This window comes from Cryptotermes secundus, unplaced genomic scaffold (assembly GCF_002891405.2).
Source record: "Cryptotermes secundus unplaced genomic scaffold, Csec_1.0 scaffold831, whole genome shotgun sequence".
NCBI lineage: Eukaryota > Metazoa > Arthropoda > Insecta > Blattodea > Kalotermitidae > Cryptotermes > Cryptotermes secundus.
The window spans coordinates 1,157,171-1,182,787 of NW_019744130.1; the positions used below are offsets into that span (position 1 = coordinate 1,157,171).

At 42.7% G+C, this 25,617-nt stretch overlaps 1 protein-coding gene across 1 annotated transcript in view; it reads left to right on the forward strand.

Moving 5' to 3' along the window:
- Nucleotides 1-25,617, forward strand: part of LOC111874543 (semaphorin-1A) — a gene marked incomplete at its 3' end in the record, with an annotated part of 988,862 nt that overhangs the window by 921,039 nt on the left and 42,206 nt on the right. The window contains exons 8-9 of the mRNA XM_023870125.2: nucleotides 20,671-20,775; nucleotides 24,419-24,507. Of these exons, the coding sequence (XP_023725893.2) occupies nucleotides 20,671-20,775; nucleotides 24,419-24,507 (194 nt within the window). The remainder of the gene's footprint in view (nucleotides 1-20,670; nucleotides 20,776-24,418; nucleotides 24,508-25,617) is intronic.

Here is a 25,617-nt window from a genome sequence, read left to right on the forward strand (position 1 = left end):
TGGGGAAACCCACCCCCTCTAATAATAATAATAATAATAATAATAATAATAATAATAAGCGGCTGCAGACTGCTCACTCTCGTTCCTCGCTTGCGGATTTTTCTACCCTGAAAATGGAGACGATACCTTCCTCCGAAACGTCGGTTTATACAATATCTACACATCCCAGAAGACGGCGTTCTTCATAGTCATAGCCGCGAAAACCTCAGATCTTACATAAAATTGCTTTGTTTATGCAGTGTGCGGAATCAATTACAGGTATAGGCATCTTTCCTAATATTTCCTTAAATTGCGGTGAACTTCCGATAAGTCGCGTTTAATGTCAATTATGTCACAGCCTAAATATGCAGGAATCATACCGGCCATTAGTGTAACAAACCTCTAAACGCTACTTTTCCTTCTAATTAATTCCATTCCAAGTTGTATTTGTATTTCCTCTGATTCGGAAGAATGACTGTCTGCCCTATAAGATTCCCCTATTAAAATTGTTAGTTTACCGCTGATTTCAACGGGTTCTTTTGTAGTTTATGTACGAAACGGAAAGGTAACAAATGACTTTAATCGTTCATTTGTTTGGCGCGTAGCAACTTGTAGAATGAGATGAGCTGGGAGGGATATACTTGTATTTTCTTCTCGTTAGTTGTTTCTTCAGCGGTGACTTCACGTAAACTGATTTCCTCGTTATTTCGTAACATGCAAGGTGTAATTGTGGCACATGTCCTGAAATCACAAAAGGGTACTCAACAAATTTAAGAGGATTCTGAGAAATACGTGAAACCTCAGCCAGATTTTTTGAACTCTGAATTCAAAGTTAAGGCTTCCGCATACAAAGCGGAAGTTGCGATGTCAACAGTGTAACTTTCGGATCATGCCAGTCACTGACACAGATGCACTAAGGCAGAAACTTGTGTGCCGAGACAGGAGAAGTTTCGCCGCGGTCTCTGGAACATGGAACACCTTACCTCCGATTTTGTAACGAGAGAATGAGTAAACAGCGGGTGTTGTATCCAATGCATTTTCATCGTCACCACATCCTGCCATTCTACTGAATCTCTTCCAGGTTTATGTTGGCTCTAAGAATTACGGCCGTATGGGAAAAGTTACTCTTTCCAGCGTTATTGATTTGAGTTAAAAGTAAAAGTTGTCCCTATGCTTAACTAATTAAGCACTACGCCATGAGGAGGTATGGGGGAGTCGATGTATAGACCCACATTTTCTTGGCATCGGCACTAGATGGAGGTGAATAGTCAGCTTTATGCTCCAGTCGCTTTACTCCCGGGGAAAGAACCCCTGGTAGCGGTAGTGTAGTTGGTTAAGGGACTTTGCTATAAGCCGGAAGGTCGCGGGTTCAAGTCCCGATGACGTGTATTTTTTTCAGTTTATCTAATTCTTGCAGCCTCACTATCGCCCTGGGGTTGACTCAGCCTCTAACAAAAATGAGTACCAGGAATCTTCGTGGGGGTAAAGGGCGACCGGAGCGTAAGGCTGATAACCTTACCGCCATCTGTGTGCCGGTTGTCTAGAGAAAATGTGGCCGCCTCGACGTCTCATACACCTATAGGCCTTCAGGACCTCTTACAGAGATTGCTTTACAGTACAGCTTTACAGCTCCGAAGCTGCAGCTGAGGATCCTTCTTTCAACTGAGCATAGAGATCTCTCTTCTGTTTCTGTTAATGTCCAGGTCTCCGAGGCATACATTGTACTGGCCTCACTGATGTTTATATACCAGCGGTTTCCTTTTCCTTGATTCTGATTGAGATCTTGAAGTTTTCCTCAGGCCGTGAAATGTCCAGAGAGTTTTATTGTTCCTTATGTTGCATTCCGCCGCCGATAAAGACTCGTTCTTGTTTGTCGTCCTCTGCCGGAACCTGAGTGTCCTGTATAAACCGCGAGGGCAGTTCTAGAAACAGTAGCAGCAATTAATTTTACAGTTGGACAAAGTTGGGCTTCCATGGAGTAATAAAGTGGCCCGTTGACCTGACACAAACAAACCGAGTCTCCGCGTAAATTTTGCTCCCTCCCTCAATTTGTTTAGATTTCTCTTGTCTCCATCAAAAGTAGCTGCTTTGTACGTAACTGCATTCATTTGTTGTTTCTGTCCCAAGTAGTGTCACTAAAACATAGCAGATTTGTCAGGCATGCGGTTTGTGGGGCCACCGTCACCCCACGCATCCAGTGTTTGGATCGGGGATGGGTTTTCGCTTTCATCTAAATTATCATCAAGGAAAACATTATTTATTGTATTATCAGATAGACCGCCTCTGTGGTTTAGTGGTCAGAGTTCCTTGGCTACAGATCCAGAGGTCCCGGGTTCGATTCCCAGCGCTACCAGATTTTCTGAGAGGTAGTGGGTCTGGAACGCAGTCCACTCAGCCTCGTGAGGATAATTGAGGAGCTATTTAAAGGAAGTAGCGGCTCCGGTTTAGAAAACCGAAATTAATAGCCGTGGGGATCCGTTGCCTTGAACACGCGACACCCTCTATCCACCACCACCACTACTACTACTACTACTACTACTACTACTACTACTACGACCACCACTGCTACTACTACTGCTACCGCTACTACTACTACTGCTGCTGCTGAACAGTAATAATAACGGCAGAAACAGGAACGTACCAGAAGACGTGCAGTAACAATTCTGACTCGACTGGGGTTCAGCCCTTTCACCATCTACGCACAAGTCTGCCTTGCAGATACAAGAACTAAATTATATTTTATTCTTATATTACAAATTCGCTCTGTCTAGGTATAAGACGAATAAAACAAAATTTGTAGGAATGGAAGTTCAGCAGTAGACTTCATGAGTTCTTTCCAGAACCCCTTCTTTATTATGTAATCTACATACGAAAAGTCCCCCGAGTGTTATGTCTGAATTGTGAATTTTGTATTCGGTTTTCTTCACTTCATATCGAGATTATTCTGTTCTGGGCCATTACAATCTGACAAGTTCATATTCAGGACCAGAAGATCATATTGCAGAGAGCGCCGTACTCGAGTGCAGAATTGCTGAATATTTCAGTTACGTGCATGTAAAACTGTTGCTTGCTACACAAAATTGTATTATATGCTGCGATTTGCCTGGTGAGGAACATACTTCTCGTTTCATGTGGTCGCGACGAAGTGGGGTGAGATGCCCTGGCAGAACTGGGGTTCGCTGCAGTGATCTCCCGTCATCCTGTGACTACTGTGTCCTTATTTTCACATACTGGACTGATCGTGTCAGTCTGTCAGTCCGTGTATACGTTTTGTCGCAGAAACCATCGACTGGATTTCAGTAATACTGGAGACAGGAAATCCACATCAAAAGCTGTCGATAGAATTCAATTTGATTCTTACGGGTAAAATATTGTGACGCCTGAAAGCCGCAATAGTGGAGGCAGTGACAGGCGCCCATTGCTAGACAACGGCTCGGTAATCATGATTCCATAGCAACAAATATGACTGAAAAAGCAATGTACAGCATAGAGAGACGCCGTTTCCTAGGTAACGCATACAGAAACGTTTCCGTTACAACGGATAGGTAAGGGCTGTTTACACGGCAACGAACCGGTCAATACACAGTAACGGCTAGGAACGCGATAACTCTACTGTTGAAGGAGGTGATTTCTAGACCGTCCGAATAGCGAAGATAACAGACCGACAGACAGTGAGTCAGCCAAGCAGACTTAAGCAGAGTCCAGGAGACTGCAGACTGAGAAATCAAAAGTCAGAAATGAAGCCTGTGGTGCTATCATTGTTCGTAGTTATGAAGTGTTACAGTTACAGTAAGACTGTGATACAACTAACTGTAGTTCCGCCTGGTGAATAGCCAATAAATCGATTAATCTAATCCGGAACCCATTAATTACTCGTACTTGTCCCGTTACAAGGACACATGACAGTATAAACCTGTCATTTCGTGAAACTCATATCCACTTTTCTGATTTTCCGAGGAAACTCCTTATTTGGTAAGATATCTGTTTACAAATAAGATACGAATTCCATTATGATCTAGATATCATTGTATCTAAGATTTGTATTTAAAATATTTTTCGATATGATTGACATTTAACGAAACACAAGCAAAGGTAGTTTATGGTTCTACTTGCAAATAGTGGACCGCCCCTGTGGTTAGTGGTCAGACTTCCTGGCTACAGCTCCAGAGGCCCCGGATTCAATTCCCGGCGTTACCAGATTTTCTGAGACGTAGTGTGTCTGGAATGGGATCCCCTCAGCCTCATGAGGATAATTGAGGGGATATTTCAAGGAAATAGCGGCTCCGGGCTAGAAAATCGAGATTAACGACCGTGGGGGATCCGTTGCGCTGACCACGCGACATCCTCAATCCGCAAAAAGTTAGTACTAACTTCGCCAACAAGCGGCGGTCGCTCACTCGGTATAGTTCGCTTGCGGGCTACAGGCCACGGGTTTTTATGTTATATTGAAAATATGGCAATTTATGTAATTCAGTACAAGTCTAACATTCGTTGATGATTTAAATCATACAGTACGAATGATTATAGGATGTGTTATAGCAACCAAAAGATAGTAGTCGCCTAGACGAGATCGTCGAAAGAAAGAAAGTTTATTTTGAACAGAACTGTATGACTGAGATCATACATTGAGTAGTATGAAGGAGAAGTAGTCACTGTTTCGCCGCAAGATCTGCAACACCAGTGAAGGCAATGCATTACGTAATGCTGTGTGATCTCCAAAATGGAATGCACCATTTCCTGTCCGTTAACCCCGGTCAGTGATGTCTCATTCGGTTAGTTTGCTGTACAGTGCGACTTGGAGCAGTGGAGAGAAATAATTACATTTTACTTGATGCCGGGGGGGGGGACGAATGGGAGTATCTCTAAGTAACCATGGGCTAGAGAGGAACACTCTGTGATTAGAAAATTGTTACGCAGCTGCAGCGCTTTCTTAGCATGTGGACATAACTTTATAAGCGTACTGAACAACACGAAAGTTAATTCGGTTATGATATTCTGAACTATGGTCAGTATAACCGAGGCGTTAACTTGACATTAATCGAATATGGGGGACCCCACATACCCGGTTTTCTCATATCCATTTATATGTTAAGTCCAAGTAATTGAAGTAAAACGTAAAGCTATCCCTGTAACAGGCCGCGAAGGCCCATAGGGTTGTGAGATGTTGAGGTTCCGACATTTTGTAACAATCGGCTCACAGATAGCGGTAAGGTTGCCAGCCTTGCGAGCTGGCCGCCCTTTACCCCAAAGAATATTCCTGGTACTCATTTCAGTTAGAGGCTGAGTCGACCCCAGGGCCATAGTGCGGCTGGAAGGTTTAGGTCAATGAAAAAAATTAGTTAACATGTCACCTTCATGATCTACTTTCTTTGGTTCCGACGTTGCTTCTGCACGGAACAGACATTCTCAGAGCCGTATGTAGGTCTCTGCTCCTTTGAAACATACTTCGCGTATAAGTAAGAAATGGAGTTTCCTTCCAGAGAGATGTTAGACAGATCATGGAAACAACGTCTGCATTTTGTCTCTCCTCCCCCTCCCCCCCGCCAGCCCTCCTCTTATTTCTGCATCCATTACTCGTTCTTGTCAGGTAAGGTTGTTTTGGATGTCTTTGAAAGAGATATATTTCCAGAACCCTCTTTCAAGGGAAGCAGAAGAGACGTTCTCAGTACTCGGGACTTCGTTCATTTCGTTTCTACGACGGTTACAAAATCCATCGCCGGTTCGCAGAAAATGTAACAGATTTTTTTTTGGGGGGGGGAAAGAGAGGAGAAACGTGATTGCGAGGGACACGAAATTTTATAACCATCTGGTCGTTGTCCTACATTCGATCTTCAGATAGCCGCTATGGATCTAGAAATCCTCAAGATACTTGAGTCACAGAAAGTTTTGTATGTGAGATTTCATATTTCGAAATAAAGGAGTTATTTTATATAGTACAGGCCTACGTGTATTTTATAAACAATAATTTTTACTGTTGTTTTGTGTAGGTATGGAAAAGGCCTGTTGCTTGGAATGCGAGGCGTAAATTACAAATACATGAAGTGAATTGACGATTTATGGCATTACATAATGAGAATCTTTATGTTTTTTACGCGGCCAGTTAGTCCTCTTATGAGAGTGAAATCTAGGAGCTTGGCCGGGTATGTAGACAAAAAGTAATGCGGGAATTTGTTGGAAACTCCCCGAAAACAGAATAACATTGTATTGTGACATCAAGACGATGCAAGTGAGGGCGCTGCATGTACTGTCGAAGTTAATGGAACCGACTCATGATCATGTCCCATGGTGGAATTTTGTATTAATTGTGCTCATTCCTTTGCTCTATTGTAGAAAAGAATTCATTAGTTAACATTTATTCGCTGCTTCGCGTTCTAAAAACAATCTGCACTACATTGAAACTGGTACCGCATAAATTAAAGGCATTTGTGTATAACTGACATTTCTAAAGAGCCTGTTATTGGCATCCAAATTATCAACGGTTTTGCTGTGGTATGAATGGATTTTGTTGTTCATGGTTTTTCGATATTTAGATATTACAAGATAATGGAAGCTTTTCATGTATGTTTTTTGGTTTAATCATTGCGAGGAAATATTGTATTTCAGCATCCCGTTGCATTGAGGCATCATCCTTATTATCGCACCCGTCAATAATGCAACAATCTTTTGTTTTAATATAAAAGACATCTAAAATATGTTTCTCACTAAAAGTGCAACCCTAATAATCATAAAATGTCAGTAAGACACTAAAAGTATAACTTATACACTAAAAGTGATTCTCAGATCACTAAACTGTCTCTAGTTTTACACATGTTTCTTCTCACTTTGCAACATGTTTCGCCCGCACATGGGCCATCATCAGGCAATTTCCTTTTGTTTTCGGGGAGACCACTGCACTGTTCACTTGTATAGCGTAATTGTTTAGTGTTTATCTCACGACTAGAACGCTGTCATTGTGCCCTTTTGCGGCCATCGTACTGCAATGCATACTGTGTATTGGTATGCTTAGTATAAATATCTTCATGGTTTTTGTTGTGTTGTCCTCATATATCGAATGTTACAATTCTGTGTACTTAACGTTTTTGAGTTTCGTGTTTCTTCCGTATAAGTGTTACTAGTGCGGTCTTCCTGTATACTAAACATAGTGCAGTTGTTCCTGCTTATATATCTTCCTAGGTAGCATATCTAGTGCTATATATCACAAAGTTCATGCCCTGTCTGAAATATTGGATTGTGTGTCTCGATGTGTACCTCTTTCATATGTAAATTGTTCTTGTATACTTTGTAAATATGACATCTCTCTAGTGTTTTTAATTGTCCGCTTTTCCTTCCAGTCCTTATGACGTCCACAATGTCCGTTATTTTGCCATATGAATTGTCTCCCCGAAAAAACAAAAGGAAAATTACCTGATGATGGCCCATGTGCGACCGAAACATGTTGTAAAGTGAGAAGAAACATACGATATTAACATATGTAAAATTAGAGACATTTTAATAATTTGATGATCACCTTTAGTGTATAAGTTATACCATTAGTGTCTTAATGACATTTAATGACTTTAACAACATCGTAAAGTATTAAAGTGGCACTTTTAGTGAGAAACATATTTTAGACATATTTTGTAGTTTAAAAAATATTGTTGCATTATTGACGGGTGCTTTGATAATAAGGATAATTGTGAGGGAATTTTAATTTTTTTTTCTTGGCACTACAGCCCCAGTGGGCCTAGGCCTACCTCCATGAACTTCTCCGTTCACTTCGGTTTTTCTATATCTTACACATTCGGTAGGACTCCTTGGGCGGGTGATCAGCTCGTCGCGAGGCCTCTACCTGTACACAAACACAGAAAAACACACAAACTAAACATCCATGCCCTAAGTGGGATTCGAACCCACGATCCCGGTTTCCAAGCGAGCGCAGACAGTACATGCCTTGCACCGCTCGGCTACCGTGGCCGGCATATTTAATTTTGAGAGTATTTAAATAATAAAAGAAGAAAATTCACTGAGTTTCCAATATTCATGTAAAGGAAGTAAATTTACTGATCTCACTGAGTGGTGTCGAATTTCAGGTATGTGCAGAGCATACACTGAAGTCACGGTTTCGATTCCCATTTGCGCCGTTCATCTCTGACATTCATTTTATGTAGTGCTACGAATGGGAGAATTTGCTCCGTACTATTCTAAAACGCTTGTCTTGGGGCTGAGGTGTATTTGGTACCGGTTTCAAGAATTGACTAGCCCTGAAAAAGCTTCTAGCTCAGAGAGAACCAGAGGGTATTGTGTAGGATTGGTAGATGTGGCTTGTTTGCCGGATCGAATGACACAGAAGTTCATAACAAATATCGGTGAGAAATTTCGTGACGGAATCTTATCATTATCCCTAGATAGAAAGAATATCGTCTCTTTCTCATTTTCACAAACGAGCCCTTAATCGTGTGGGTATATAGGTCTGAAGCGAGCAACGACAGACTACCCGACCTGAGCCCGTTCTCTCAGGAACCTTACTGCGTAAGTTTATTTATTTATGGGACACGTTCCATGTTGTTTAGTTTCAGTTGTTGCTAATGTAATTCTAAACCTTTAAAGCCCAGTGGTTACTCTATGTATCACGTGCTTTAACACACTAAAACTCTGCATTTTGCCCGCAGAATGTATGTGTGTGTTTCGCATGGTTCTCACGATAAACAGTTTGTTGTTTCCTTACACAGAATTAACCGGTTGAGCTATGTAGCGGAGACGTAATGTGTTTCCTGTGAAGCACGAACTGAATTATTGTGGTATACTGTTTAGACGAAATTCAGTCTTTAAAGGGTTAGCACCGTAAGAGTGACTTAAATGATTTTGCAGGATTGTGTTACTCTGCCTGGTGTAATGTTTCTTCGACTGCTCATGTCTTCTGACTTCTTTCATTTACAGTAATGTAAAAGTGTATTCCAATTAAAACAGCATATTTTCTGAACACTCGGCAGCTCTTTCAAATACCTAATTGGACTTAAAATTCCTTTATTGTACGTGTACATATAACAAATGTCTGAAAGTCTGAAATCAGTACAGATTCCGTACACCAGAGTAAGAAAAAAAAATTGCCTTCTGTTTCGTTAAATAATCACATATCGAAGTATGTTTCAGATGAAAGATGTGGATATTGAGATCCATGTTGCATAGGCTTATAATTACTTGTAAGATAAGCCGTTCTTTTGAGAAATTTGCGAAATTCAGGCGGGCCTCTTTTTACTCGGGGATTATAATTGGCCAATACGAATGAAACTTGAGTTCACCTTACAGACTTTAGTGTGGCTCACAGAATGTTTGTACTTATTTTGAGTTTGTTATATAACGACTCTGTCATTGTGGACAGTACGTGGCGTCGATGACAGTAGAACAGTCTATGGAATGAGAATTGGCAGGGGAAATTGAAGTACTCGGAGAAAACCGGCTGCAGTGGCACTTCTTCCACCACAAATTCCGCATGACTCCAATAGAGATTGAACCAGCGGCGACTCGGTTGGAAGCCAGCAGCTAACCGCCTGAGCCATGGCACAGCCTTTTATTATGTTAAAGCACGTGGTATAGCATATAGTAACAACGGGATTTTAAAGCCTTAATCATATTAGAGATAATATTGTGGTGTCCTGTCTCACCATAAGGATGTTGTTCCATCTCAGATTAATGGTCCTGTCGTATAATATGATATTCCTGCGAAGCACGTGTAATGAGCTGAAGAGGCAACAATGCGGTACTATGACACGTGGGAATACTGTCATTAGTTTCTAATTTATAACACTGAATTTCAGTAACCACACTCGAAGCTTCCTGGAATTAAAGTAATGTGGCTTATAGACCCTTTTCTAAGCGGTGACTCTGTAAACAGCGACCGTTTCTGAGCAACGGCTAGGTAAACACGTTCCAGTTGTAGGCAGCAGATTCTTAATAATGCAACAGTCGGACTACGACAATGGAAAAGAGGTGTTTCTACGTGGTTCGTGCCGAAATGTTATAAGCAAGGGACAACGTTAGTTGTTAGGCAGTTCTGTAAGGGAGGCTGTGAAGGAGGACCTGAGCACATGAAGCTGAAGAATCTCCACTGTTAGAAGCCGGTGCCAGGGAACGGCTAGAAAAGGCTTAGATGGTGCTCTGGAGATCAGCGGTGACGCTGTAATTGCTTGTAGTTCCGAGTCGTGTGTATAAGCGGTCAATGAATCCATTCTCCAGTCCACACCCCGTCTGTAGTCACACACCCCAAAATCGTGACAGCATTATATATATTTCAGAAAACGCTAAAAATTAACTTGAAGACGCAAATGCATTTAAATAAACACAGTTCCCTTTTCGGAGAATGGATTCGGTCTCCGTCTTCAGGTAAAACCTACTCACAGATTTTTTAAGTCAGTTGCTTATCTAAATTCACGAAAAATTAGTTTATATTTTAGCTATTATAAGAAATAGGGGGCACGCGGTAGCGTAGTTGGTTGAGGCACTATGCTACAAATCGGAAGCCCGCAGGTTCGAAACCCGACGAGGTCACTGGGTTTTTCAATTGACCTAATCCTTACAGCCGCACTATGGCCCTGGGATCGACTCAGCCTCTAATGGAAATGAGTACCAGGAATCTTCCGGGGGGTGCGGGGTAAAGGGCGGCTGGCGCGTAAGGCTGACAACCTCACCGCCATCTGTGAGCCGATTGTCTAGAAAATGTGGGCGCCTCGATGTCCCACAATCCTACGGGCCTCCACTGTCTGTTACAGGGATAGCTACTTAACCTCACCGCCATCTGTGAGCCGTTTATCTAGCAAATGTGGGCGCCTCGATGTCCCACAATCCTATGGGCCTCCACTGTCTGTTACAGAGATAGCTTTACCTTTTTCATTATAAGAAATAACAAGAACAAATTGTCATAACCTCAATGTGCTGCTACTTATAGGGGCCTCCACATTTCTATTGCCCCTGGGCTGCCCAGGATCCCTTGTGTTCTGCGGAACACTGTTTGAGAATCGATGCTGTAATGCTGTAAAGAGAAGGCCCACGGGATATCCTAACTGGAGGTCCCGTATTTATCAGGTTCCAAAAGCAATTCACTATCACTCACATCCCCATACTTTCCAGGAAGCTGCTTGTCAGAATAAATTTCGTCAGTGGATGTTACAGAGCCCATGAAACCCCACAGAGCCCCCCCCCCTCTCTGTCACGGAGGGGGTGATAATGGAAGGTGGAGATAATTGCTTTCGTTAGTCGTCAGAGGCCACAGACAAGTAACGCTAAGTACGTTGGGAACACGCGAAATACTCTTCCGTTACAATTTTTAGGCACGTGTCGTTATATTTTCAACAATTTTTGTTTCAGAAACTTCATGTTGCTTTTCTAGTAGCAACTTGCTGAGTGTTTCAGACACATTCGTGGGGTTCTCAAGATGACGCAGTCCTCGCCAGTGGAGAATGGAGAAGAGTCGCATAACGCGGAGCTTCAGAAATCGCTGTCTTCACTTGTTAATGCGTCCTTTGCACGAAATCTCCTCCTGTTTGCATTCTTCGATTTGAAAACATCTGGGCAGATTTTGATGAAATTTGGTATCGATATTATGCCATTTGAGGTTACCCCAGACGCGTGCTTTCTAATGCACTGAATAGTAGCAACATAACAGACGCACGGATTAGTGATGTGGAAGCTACATTAGCGCCACAAAATATGGGGTTCCTCAAATTTTGTATGGTAGCAGGTACTTGAAAACGTTGCCGCATTTTTGTAGGTATATTTTCTTTTCATCAGGCAAAACAGCGGCTGCATAAAATCGGCATTGAGGTCTCGGTTAAGTAGCGGTTACTTACGAACCATTGGAGTTAGGAATATGAAATACAGAAAGGAGAGAGGACATCACTGATGCTTACGAATTCTTGATTAACTGCTGTTTCGGAGTCAACGATTAAAAACATGGTGGTGGTGCGGATCTTTGATGTTATGTGCAACAGATGTAGGAGGAAATTATGTAATTATATAAACTTGTTTATTTATTTGTTGTTGATAACGTATCCTGGAGTCTGTATAAGCTAGCAGCTTTCAGAATAAGAAGGTGCAAAGAAGGTTTGTTGAAACTCCAGTACGGACTGGACCTTTCCAGAATTGTTATTGTGTCGTGCCGTCTAAACGCCAGAATATCTGAGCGGGCGTACATTGCTAGACAACGGCTTGTTAATTGCTGGGCAACGGCTCAATAAGCGTTGTTCCCGCAACAATCAATTGCTAGAGATAAAATCAACGTGTTACCTAACAGTGAAAACACGTTCCCGAGACAATGCAGACAGCCGTTATGGAAACTAAACCCTTCAAGAAATTATCTTCTAGTCCGTCCTGCTGTAGAAGATAAGAGACCACAGAATACCGGATCAAAGTTGAGATCAGAGAAGAAACCAGCTCAGCCAAGAACCAGGAGACGAGACGTGAGGGACGACAAGACTAGTCAGGTCGCATCGTCTGCAAGACGTTATTTTCCAGTGATTGTAATTGTAAACGAGTTATCCCAAAATCAGCTTCATCTAATGCGGAACCCACAATTACTTGTAACGTATCCCCGGACACAGTTTGTCAAGAAAGATAAGTGGAACTGAATGATAGAAACGGGGAATACAGGAGGAGCATATGACGAAACGTCGCGGTCGAGTGGATGGTACTACTGCTTTGTATTACGGAGAAGTCCTGTGTTCAAATCTCGGGCCCGAGACCGATTGCTCGGATTGAGGATTTCCCTGGTTTTTCTGACTCCGTCCGTGTAAATACCGGCATGTTACCTCCAGTCAGGCTACGTTCGCCCAATTAGACTTCTGTGAAATTCGTAATTCGCTTCTCATCCTGTCATTCTACGTCACGTACAGTCTGATTTACCGATAGCGTGGTGAAATAAGTAGTCAGTTAATTATGAAGAGTTCTATCTTCTGGGCTATAACGCAGTGTAGTCCGTTGAAAGTCAACCGACTTTTCGGAAGAACATATTACCTTCATGTTCAAGGTTGAATAAGCCGAGCAAGTAACCAGCATGAAAGCAGGTTACAAGCAGAGTGCAGCTGGCCACCTGATGTTACGCTGGTATCTTGTTCGGCTTATTCCAATCTGAAGATGAAGGCGATATGTTCCTCCGAAACGTCTATTGACTTCTAACGGGATACACTGCGTTATATCCCAGAAGATGACACTCTTCATGACCACCGCTGTGAGAACCTCAATCCCCACAGTTAAATTATACAAAGTTCTTCTTGAAGAGACACTGTTTGAGAAATGTTTGGTACATTCGAGGATAAAAGTAAAATCGCTCCTAAATAAATTAATCATGGGAATGTAAACTGTAATGAAGCCGGTCACGGTAGCCGAGCGGTCTAAGGCATGTACTGTCTTCGCTCGCTTGGAAACCGGGATCGTGGGTTCGAATCCCACTCAGGGCATGGATGTTTAGTGCGTGTGTGTGCGTTTCTCTGTGTTTGTGTACAGGTAGAGGCCTTGCGACGAGCTGATCACCCGCCCAAGGAGTCCTACCGCATGTGTGAGATCTATAAAAACCGAAGTGAACGAAGAAGCTCATGGAGGTAGGCCTCGGCCCACTGGGGCTGTAGTGCCAAAGAAAAAAAAAACTGTAATGAAAAGGCCAATAATTGAGTTTCGTGTGCGCATTGCCGGGCCATTGTGTGCTGTAAAAGCAGATGATTTCTTAATCGGATAAGTGACTGTGGACTGCCGTATGGATTTCATCATTATCTTGTTGACAGTTCAAGCTGATTTATGTTGTTTTGTTATTTGTTTCGAGGTCGTTACCCAGTAACGGGTATACACGCTACAGTATGATAAAGAAACTGTAAAACGGAGGCCAAGGCTCATTGTGGAGTGTAGTGCCCACATAGTACGAGTAGTAGAGTAGGAATATGCGATAGCTCTCAAGAGCTCCTTCTTGTGAGTAAACTTATCCAGTTTCGTGACATACCAATATTTCGTGGAGAAATGTTAAAACTAAGCATGGAATACATACATAAGTTCTGGGCGAATTTGGAGTGCTGTATCACGAAATATGGCATGTGTCGAAACTGCGTATGCTTAACGTCTTTGTATATCACAGTCCGTCAATAATGCAACAGTTGTTCAGTTTAAATTTATACCTCCAATTTCACCATTTAACACTTAACACAACATGTTTCAGTCATAGATGGCCATCTTCAGGTGTCTCAATGTATCGAAACTGCTACACAGCTCTGACGTGCGCTAAAACCACGTGCTGCAGTCCACCTCATAAGGGGCGTCGTCCACTTGTTTAAAGCTGTGTGATATTCCAGACAGTTTGTTTCTGCAGCTTGTCTTTCTGTTTCACTAGCCCCTCTGAAATCTGTAATATGCTCCTTGCTTGCGTGTTGTTCCCTCTAGCAGCGTGTGGTGTTGCCATCACTTGTGACTACGCAAGGTCAAAGTGACGAGGTGAAGAAAATGTTGGTCTGTACATCCACTCCCCCATACTCCTTCGTGGCGTAGTGCTCAATTAGTCAGGCACAGGGAAAACTATACCTTTACCTCTTATTTGTAGTTTACAGCGCATTTTTGTGGGCGGTATCCCCACAGCGTGAGGGACGCGACGGTAAGTCACGTTCGGGCCGCTCAGTGTCTCCCCCCAGATGACAGATGGAAACAAAGCAAGGACAGTCTGCCGCAGGACCCAGCCCAGATGCTTTGTTCTTTTTCATTTCGTCCTCTTTCAATAGAAATCGATGTCCTTTGTTCTCCGAGCCATGTTACCTTTAGGACTTTGCTACGTAGTGCAGTGTCTGTAAATCACAATTTAGTGTACCAGTGTACCCAGAAGAGCACAAGTGTAAGGTTACTGCATCCGAGGTTACCAGCCTTCTGGCAAGGATGATATTAACTGTAACGTCGCATAACGAGCACCTCTCATAACGAGTAATTCGGATAACGAGCAAAATAAACTGCAAAAAATGACTCGCTTAACGAGCGACGTTTCGCATAACGAGTGACGAGAGGGGAAGTCCCGGATTGTGCGCTTGCTACATCAGTCTGTGTTTAGCACTCGTTCCGCTAGCATCTTAGTGTTGCTTGTGATCACACATTTTTCCAAACTTGTGTTCAGACATATTATTTGTGATTTTTTTTGTGCAAAGTTTAATAACCCTTGCAAAAATGTCCCCGAACACTAAGCCGCAAAAAGACAGCCATAAGAGAATAAAAATAACCGCAGAAATGAAAAGTAAAACCATTGAAAAGCGAGAACGAGGTGTGAGCGTGGCTGATCTAGCACGCACATACAATCGCTCTACATCGATTTGCACGATTTGGAGTTGCACTGTGTTTCACGGCAAGAAGTTTTGGAGGAGAGTTTGTCAGAGGAGGAGGAGGAGGTAACAGCAAAGCAACAATCTTCTGGCGCAATAAGAGAAATGCTGAAAGCATGGGAAACTGTCGCATCGTACATTGAGAAGCATCACCCTAATAAGGCAGTGGCTATGCGCACTACAAATTTATTTAATGATAATGCTGTGTCGTATTTTCACCAAATTTTGAAGCGTCGGCAAAAACAAATGTCTCTAGACAGCTTTCTAGTAAAAAGGAATTAGATATGTATCATAAATAATAAACTAATTATTTCTATTGTTTTTTTGTTTTCTGCAAATCGAATTCACATTCCAGGTTGGTTCATTCCGCATAGAAGAAAAGATGAAGATGATTCACACTCCTTAACAATGTATATATAATTTTCTTTGAATAAACGTTATACATAAAATTTTTTGAGTATTTTTTTTGGGCATGGAACGCATTTTCGTATTTTACATTAATTTATATGGGAAATTTGTTTCGCTTAACGAGTGTTTCGCATTACGAGTAAGATTCTGGAACGGATTATGCTCGTTAAGCGAGGTTCCACTGTAATTATTAGTAAGAGTTACTAGGTTTTGGGACTTTTTCCATTGTCCGGTATTCTAGATACTAGAAAACACGACGTTTAGGAAACTGGATGTGTTTCCGTCCTCAAGTGAGGGGCATAGACACCTCCTCAGTTGGGTCCCGTAGAGAAAGCAAATCTCAATCATTGGATAACCCCTGTCAGATTCACACAGCTACTTAATCACCTGAGACAAGGCTAATTCGGCGGGATATAACAAGGAAATTACTTACATACTTGCTTATTTACTCATCTAGCTGAGACCTTCTGGAGGAGCCGCCAGTTCTGCAGCTACTCAAGAATTTCTCAGCATTTTATGGAACCCAAAGGTTCATTATCGCGTTCACAAGAGCCCTCCACTGGTCCCTATCCTGAGCCAGATCAATCCAATCCATACCATTCCATCCTATCTCTCTAAGATCCATTTTAATATTGTCCACCCACCTACGCCTTGGTCTTCCCATTGGTATCTTTCCTTCTGGCTTTTCCACCAATATCCCCCATTCGTGCTACATGACCTGCCCACCTCACACTCCTTGACTTGATCATTCTAATTATACTTGGAGAAGAGTACAAGTTATGAAGCTCCTCATTATGCAGTTTTTTCCAACCTCTTGTGACTTCATCTCTCTGTGGTCCAAATATTCTCCTCAACACCCTGTTCTCAAACACCCTCAGTCTATGTTCCTCCCTTAATGTCAGAGACCTAGTTTCACACCCATACAGAACCACAGATAAAATTATAGTTTTGTATATTCTAATCTTTATGTTTTGGACAACAGACGAGAAGACAAAATGTTCTGGATTGAATTGTAGCATGCATTACCCGAGTTCAATTTCCTCTTAATTTCCTCCTNATAACAAGGAAATATGCAACAGAAATTGTGGTAGAGTCCGTATTATCCTGGTCTGAGGTGATTGAACCGCTGTGTGAATCTGACAGGGGTTGTCAAGTGATCGAGATTTTTTCTCTGGGTCTAGAAGTAAACACAGAGAAAACTAAGTATATGTTACTGTCTCGTCACCAAAATGCAGGGCAAAATCGTGACATAAAGACAGGAAACAGATGTTTTGAGAATGTGGCNTTGAGAACAGGGTGTTGAGGAGAATATTTGGACCGAAGAGAGATGAAGTGACAGGAGGTTGGAGAAAACTGCATAATGAGGAGCTTCATAACTTGTACTCTTCTCCAAGTATAATTAGAATGATCAAGTCAAGGAGGATGAGGTAGGCAGGTCATGTAGCACGAATGGGGGAGACGAGGAATGCGTATAGGGTATTGGTGGGGAAGCCAGAAGGAAAGAGACCACAAGGAAGACCAAGTCGTAGGTGGGTGGACAGTATCAGAATGGATCTTAGATAGGATGGGATGGTATGGATTGGATGATCTGGCTCAGGATAGGGACCAGTGGAGGGCTCTTGTGAAAACGGTAATGTACCTTCAGGTTCCGTAGAATTCTGGGAAATTCTTGAGTAGCTGCAGAAATGACGGCTCCTCCAGAAGTGCTCAGCTCCGTGAGTAAGTAAGTAAGGGACCCAATTGAGTAGGTGTCTTCCCTCCTCACCTTAGGACGGAAACAGATCCAAATTTCGAAACGTCGTGTTTTCTAGACTATAGCATACTGGGCGATGGAAAAAGCCTAAAAACCCAGTAATCCCGAGTGTTATACACCATCGTCAGAACCATTTAAAGTCTATCTACAATTATTATATCTTTACGGTGAATAGAGACGTTTATGGGTGTTGCATTTCGTTAACTTAATTAATTCGACAGTTTTTATTTTACCTCGAGAAACTAAGTGTGTCACACATCCAGCGAAAATTCGTACATTTTAGTTTTGTGAGCGGCAGTACATAGCACTGCGCTAAATCTTAACTAGGCGAGATATCAAAATGTTCAATACACCCAAACACTAAGGAAGTTGTTAAATTTATAACATTATCGAAAAATTGTATATAATATGATGGCAGTAAACATTTTCTAAAACGGAAATGCGAGAACATTTTTTAACCTCCTCTTTCTAAGAATATAAGGAAATTATTGAATTATTTACAGGTAATTTCACATACATGAAAGTTATCTTATAAATGTAAATATGGAGAGGAAGACGAATTGTAAGTAAAAATACTTGTGTTTACCTTATTTTCTGATAACGCCTAAACGAAAATAGAGTAAATTGTTTACTTTCACCGATACGGTGGCGGAATAGTTTGACATATGTTTTATAATATCCAACAGTGTGAGCAACAAATATCATGACATGTTTCGTACTTTTAAATCATAGTCGTGTAAGCACATATTTACTCGGGTGTATCTGTGTACGCCGACTGTTATATGATATATGGTATCATTTGTCCGTTGCCGTTAAGCGTGAGATTCAAAATGATTTTGTGTGTCAGTTTGTATCACAGCAATCCAAATAATGGTATACCGTGATCTCTGTGGTCACGTGATTCAATTTAAAGAACATAATCCATTTCGCGAATTGTTGTTTCGGTTTGAACTTTTCATGCGATCATTTACTGTATAAAAAAGGGAAAAAGGAACCATGATCCGCGGCAGCACCGAATTTAATATGACGAGAGATGAAATTACTTCAATTTTAATCTTCTCTAGTTTAGGATGTAATTCTACAATTGAACATAAATTGGTCCGCCGTTAACTTTCGTGACGCTGGACACGAAGTAAAGTATCCATGAGTAATTTAGTAGGGGATCCGAGATCAATTCCCGTTGGGAACATTTTCGATCAATGTAAGCTCACATGGGAACCATCCATCCAATTACGGAACCAGCTACGTCATCACGGAGGACTACCTGCACAATGTGAAGTGAGACAAGTGCGGAAGATTTACAAAGCTTCACAGCCTGAATTGCTTGTATGGCCGACACTATGCTGCTTCCTTCTTTCCTTTAGCAGCAATTTACTGGCAAGTACAAGATCACGCGCCCAGAACTGGACACGAATGTGAAGAGCAGGGTGCACCAGCTGCGCCTGTAACCTCCGCAGGGTTTGCGGGATTGTGGCACAGCCTCATGGGACACACAAGACGGTCGGGTTGCATACCGCTTCTGGGTAGCTGAGATTTATTTCGCGGCTGTCCTACTCCTAATCAAATAATTGTGTCGCCATCCGGCTGGCCATGTTGACAAGGGATAAAGAGAACCAAGCTGCCCTTTTTTCCATTACAGTGGCTCTGAAGTAACAAGCCGAAACATCTGCAGATCTCACAATAATATTCTGTAAGGGCGGTGATAATGTTGTCCAGTGACTTGGCTTATCGAGCAGAAATAGGACGTTGCCCTGTGAAAACTGTACGATTCCTACTTGCCTTCGAGTGCTTTAGTCCATGAAACGAAGCTAACAAGACTGTAAATTAATAATTATATAATGTACTGATCAGTTACGGCAAAAGTAAACTTGTCCCTGTGCTTAACTAATGAAGCCTCACCCCACGAAGGCGATAAATATTTTCAAATTGCTCTGTTTTAGATTTTACAATTTTTTTTTGGCATCGAACTTTACATAATCTCTCTCCCTTAATGATATGTGTGCTAAAAGTAATTCGTTACTTCAGAAAACAGTGAAAAGTTACTGTAGGGCTGCTGACGCACTGATTAGCTAGCGCATAAGCAGCAGAAACAGATAGAAGCCTGCTTTTAATGCGGACGGTCAACCAATCAGACATCCTGAGGACGTCACACAGCCGCTGAAGGCTTGCTAGATCGTAGCGACAGTTGATACGTTCATGAAGTTAAGCTAATTCCACATTTTCTAATTTATTCGTTGGAGCCGGGATAGCTCAGTTGGTATAACAACGGTCTACGGGCTGGACGGCCCGGAGTTCGACTTCCAGCAAGGGCAAAGTTTTTCTCTCAGCTTCCTATCCAATGGGTACCGGGGGTAGAGCCCCTGGGACGTGAAGCTGACCACTCACCTTCATCTAGTGTCGAGGTCAAACTTCTTCATGGCGTGGTGCGTAACTAAACACAGAGAAAATTACCTTTTCCTAATTTATTCATGAAGTGCCGTGTGAAACCAATTAAAGTTACATGAGATATTTTTAGCATTTTTAATAAAATTTTCAAAAAGATTTGTGCCCTGCTGTAAAAGGGAGGGAAGCTTTAACATCTTTTGGTAAATTGGATGCTTTCACGGGCCGCGCACCGCCAGTTGGATAGCTGGCAAAAACCTTCAGACTCAGCGTAGATTGAAGATTGAAGGAAATATTTGGTCCTAAGAGGGATGGACCGACAAGTCTGAAGAAATTGTATAACCAGGAGTTCTATAGCTTGCATGTTACACATTGACCTATATTATTACGAAGATCAAATTTAGATTAATGCTATGGGCAGGTCATATGGAAGGCATGGGGCGATGAGAAATGTATGTAAAATTTGATTGGAAATCCCGAAGGGAAGAACATGTAATTTCGCCAAGTTTATTCATCAGTTCGTAGGGTGGGGTGAATCCGAGTCAAATGGTACGCAGCCCACTAGTGGGCCCATTGTACCAGCTCTTGATGGAACAAGGAAACCGAAGTACTCGGAGAAAATCTGCCCCACTTTCAATTCGCCCACTAAAAATCCCAAATGACCTGATCTGGGATAGAACCCCTCCGATCGTGGTTGGAAGCCGGCAGCTAACCGCCTGAGATATGGCATGGCCATGTGTCCTTGTTGCTTGATACCTTTCAGACGTCAGGCTTTTAGCTAAGAGGAGAGGAGAGGTCTTGCAAAATATGCTGAGGTTATGCTCCCGTCTGTTTCAGATGGCGATATCTACACCGGCACTGTAGCGGACTTCTCCGGGATGGACCCGATCATCTACAGGGAGTCTCTGCAGACAGAACAGTACGACTCCATGAGCCTCAACGGTGAGTGCAACGTGAGGGTTATCTGTTTGTGTGTACTTCCTTTCCCGTTTCCTTTTTTTTTTCTTTCTTCCTTTTTTCTTTGGCACTACAGCCCCAGTGGGCCTAGGCCTACCTCCATGAACTTCTCCGTTCACTTCGGTTTTTCTAGATCTTACACATTCGGAAGGACTCCTTGGGCGGGTGATCAGCTCGTCGCAAGGTCTCTACCTGTACACAAACACACACAAACTAAACATCCATGCCCTGAGTGGGATTCGAACCCACGATCCCGGTTTCCAAGCGAGCGAAGACAGTGCATGCCTTAGACCGCTCGGCTACCGTGACCGGCAATGTATAAGAATAATATATAAGAATTCAGTTCGTACCTCACAGGAAACAGATCCGAACCCACGATCCCGGATTCCGAGCGCGAAGACAGTACATGCCTTAGATCGCTCGGCTACCGTGACCGGCCCCGTTTCCTTTGGCGCCCCTAATTTCTTCTCTCCAGCTGTTACAAGTTCTTTGCACTCTTATAATATCCATCTTAATTCTGTAGAGTACTCTGGATAGCTACGGGCTAAACGGCTGATGGGTCGGAGTTCGAGTCCCGGTGGCGAAAAGATTTTTCTCCTCTGCACGTCATCCAGACCGGTTCTGGGGCCCGTCCAGTCCCCTATCCAATTTCTTGGCATAATTACATAGAAATCGATAAAAATAGGTAACTCACCCGAGATGCCAACCGACTACCTCCCGAATTTCAATCTACAGCCCATTCGATTCTCGATGGGATCATTGGATTTTTCACTTGATCTAATCCTTCCAGCCGCACCATGGCCCTGAGTTCGGCTCAGCCTCTAACAGAAATGAGTACCAGGAATGTTCCTTAGGGTAAAAGGGCGGTTCTCACTTAAGGCTGAAAACCTCACCGCCAACTGTGAGCCGATTTTATAGAAAATGTGGAATCCTCGATGTCTCACGACCCTATGGGCATCCACGGCCTGTTACAGGGATAGATTTACCTTTTTTTTTTGTCCTTTTGCCTCTATTTGATGTCTTACCGCGAACGAACGATTAATCTGTTTCCGAGGCACTGGCAGCCTGCACATTGGAGCATTGGCCTTTCTTATTGTAGTAAGTTGTGAAAGTTGAGTGCCTCTCGCTTGATGCCTTCTTGTTTTAATAAATTGAATCAGTCATAAATAGGTTACAACAAGTGGAGGGAAGACATAAGCTGGGAAATTCTACATGAAGATTCATCTTTATACGAAGCTCGTGGGAATGTGATTCAGTCTCCACAGAGGATATATATATGTGGCTTTGTGGAACCGCGGTGCTGGGGCGCCAACATTTCCGACCTGTAGACCCATGTCGGGCATGGAGTCTGGTCATTAGCGCTTACCGGTTTTCTGTCGCACTCGGTCCAACATTCGTGGGAATGCCACTACACTCAGTGTTCAGCGATCCGATCTTAAAATTAAGACAAATAACACCAACTCCATGGGTTATATTCGCTCAGTTGGTCAAGAAAGATCGTGCCTTCTGTGGGACCCGAAGTTTGATTACCACGTTCACAAGATCTTGCCACTGGACGTTGTCCTGAGTCAGTTTAATCCATACCACGCTATTCACGCTATCACCGCATCTTCCCTAGGATTCGTTTCCTGTATACGGCCAGATATTCAAATGTCAGAATCTCCCTTTAAATGTTTCATTTTGCCTGTACGTGTTACATGTCTCGCCTATGCCATCCTTAATTAACTTAGTCAACATAATATTTTTTAAACAGTATAAATTGTGACGCTCCTCAGTACGTAATTTTTTCCATCCTCCCACTACTTACTATCTTTTAGGCCCTATTATCTCTGAGCTGGAGTCACTATAGCTCAGTCGGTATAACGACCGGCTACGGGCTTTACGGCCGAGGAATCGGGCTTCGATTCTTGGCAAGGAAGCTATTTTACTTTTTTTTTCCCAAAATGTTCAGACTGGTCCTGGTAACCCAAAGTTACCGGAATCTATTTTCCAGGAGGCAAAGCTGCCTGGGCGTAAAGTTGACCATCTCTATCTGGACTGAGGTTAAGAATACGGGGATCTATACTTCCACTCCCTCATATTCGTCTGTCATCACGAGGTGGTGCTTAATTAAACAGTAGTAGGGGTAGCTTTCCCTTTGCTCTCCTCAGCGGAATGTTCCCAACCAAGGGTTCCCTATTTGAAGCCTATTGGGGCATAGGTTCTTCAAGAAACTCGCTATGAGCCTAACCGAGAGGAGGAAGAAGTTGCATAACTAATAAGAACATAGAAGGAAGAAAGGAAAGAAAGTAAATGAAGTTGTTTTCGTTGTTATTGTTTTTGAGGGGGGAGGCGGTTGGTTATTTGCCCGGACAAATAAATCTTAAAACGTCACGTCGAACTCAGACTATGTTTGGAAAGTTACGCTCCTGCCAGTATAGAATTCAGTTCGATATTTTTTTTTAATTCAGACAAAATGAATTGGATCTGGTACCGTGTCATGTGTAAAAAGGGAGTATTTGATATGGATTTTTAAGTGTATGAGTTTGCTGCTATTGAAAGCACTCTCTGAAATGTAGCCCATAATTCATCACGAGGATTGGCTAGCCCGCTAGAACTTTGAATGGCACCTGTCTAGCTAGGTCAAGTGGACCCACTCTGATACGTGAATGAAGCAGCCTGTTGGAGGGAAGATTGAAGATGGCGTGAATTGAACAGGAACTGAACGAAGTGCAGTTGGTTTTGTTTGTAATAAAATACTTATGTTGGCATCAGAGTTCCTGTTTATTTATTTGTTTATTTAGCATATATTGTTTCTACAGTGCTGCTGTTAGTAGCTACGTGTGAACAGGATAATCTGTAGCTAATGAGTTGGAAAGGAAGTTTACGAAAGCGGTCGTTGCCTAATTTGAGGTTCTTCTCGCGGAATTTGCTTGGACGGACTGAGGGATATCACGAAATTCCTCAGTTAGGAGAGCCGGTTGTCGGATTGAGATTTGAACGTGGGACCTCCAGAATACGAAGTAGGACCGGTAACCACCCAACTGCGGCGTTCGATGTCATGCCATTAATCGATGTGAAGTGTTAATATCAAGTTCATGGTTTAGGACATGTTTGGTCTGTTCTGTCCTCTCAAAGTTGGTGTTTGTCCCTCTGTCTTAACTGTGAGCGCCCTGTGTTTCGTCGTCTTATTGAGATGTATGTTGAAATTTTCTTGGAATTCGCCTGTCATCCATTCGTAGAATGTGTATTTCCAACGTGATCTGTATTTTATAATTTTGCTATTTAGATTTAAAATATTCAATTCTTTCCTAATTTTGGTATTTCTCATTTGGTCCATGTTTGTGTAGCCTCAAAAATTGTCGTTTCTGCAATTTCACTTATTGCTTCCTGTCGTTCTGTTATCGTCCATATTTTGGACTCCTGAAAGCCGGATTACTGGAGTCAGCGGAAGTCCATTTGGTACCGGCGGCTCTTTCCCCGGGGGGTAAAACGTCAGGGCCGTGAAGCTGACCACACCTCCAACTAGTGTCGAGGTCAAGAAAATGTGGAGCTATACATCCACTCTCCTATACGCCTTCATGGCCTAGTGCTTAATTAGTTAAGTACTGTGCTACTCTTATTTACATGTTCCTTTCTTTAATTTCAGCACCGAACTTTGTGAGTTCCATGACACAAGGCGATTTCGTATACTTCTTCTTTCGTGAGACAGCTGTAGAATACATCAACTGTGGAAAGGTAAGTCATTTACTTCAACTGCCTGGTCTCAAAGTAGGTCACAAAACAGTACCGTACAGACGACTTCGATGTTTTCTGCACAACGCAATAGAATTATTTCCAAGTGAAGCCTGGCTCGGTGTATGTTGGACACGTTCTACCAGGTATGTATTCAAGGCATGTTTCGAGTGGGTACATGAGATAGCTTACACGGTGTGAACTGCCAAATAAATCCTGCGATGCAGTAACAAAGGAACCTGACCGCAAAATGTGGGGGGAAAAAAGCAAAATAAACTGCATCTGTTACAAGTTTCTGTTGTGACTGCTCATAAACGCCGATCCTTCTTCTTTCTGACAAAATCTCACTTTTCTCAAAATGAAATATAATACACTGAAGAAATGTGAGTCTTGTAAACGAAGAGAACGCTGACCTGACCTGATACGTTACTGATTTTCGAAATGCGCCCTTTTTGCAGTTTTACTTAGGCCAACCCCGAGGCCTTGGTTCACGTTTCTTGGAGATGCAGACATAAAGCGTGACTACGCCATGTAAATTTCATAGCATACATACTTTTGTTATTGTATGTTGTTAAGTGAGGAGCTGGAATAGTGCAGTCGGTATGGCGACTGGCTACGGGCTGGACGTGACGAGCCGGGATAGCGCAGTCAGTATAGCGACTGGCTACGGGCTGGACGTGAGGAGCCGGGATAGCGCAGTCAGTATAGCGACTGGCTACGGGCTGGACGTGAGGAGCCGGGATAGCGCAGTCAGTATAGCGACTGGCTACGGGCTGGACGTGAGGAGCCGGGATATCGCAGTCAGTATAGCGACTGGCTACGGGCTGGACGACCGAAGGGTCGGAGTTCGAGTCCCGGTAGGGTAAAAACAATTCTCTTCTCCAAATCGTCCTTACCGGCTCTGGGGTCCACCCAGCCTCCTATCCAATGGGTACCGGGAAGCTGACCACTCACCTCCAACTATTGCCGAGGTCAAGAAAATGTGGATCTATACATCCACTCCCCCATACGCCTCCATGGCGTAGTGCTTAATTAATTAAGCATAGGGACAACTTAGACCGCTCGGCTACCGTGACCGGCCCTATTATTATTATTATTATTATTATTATTATT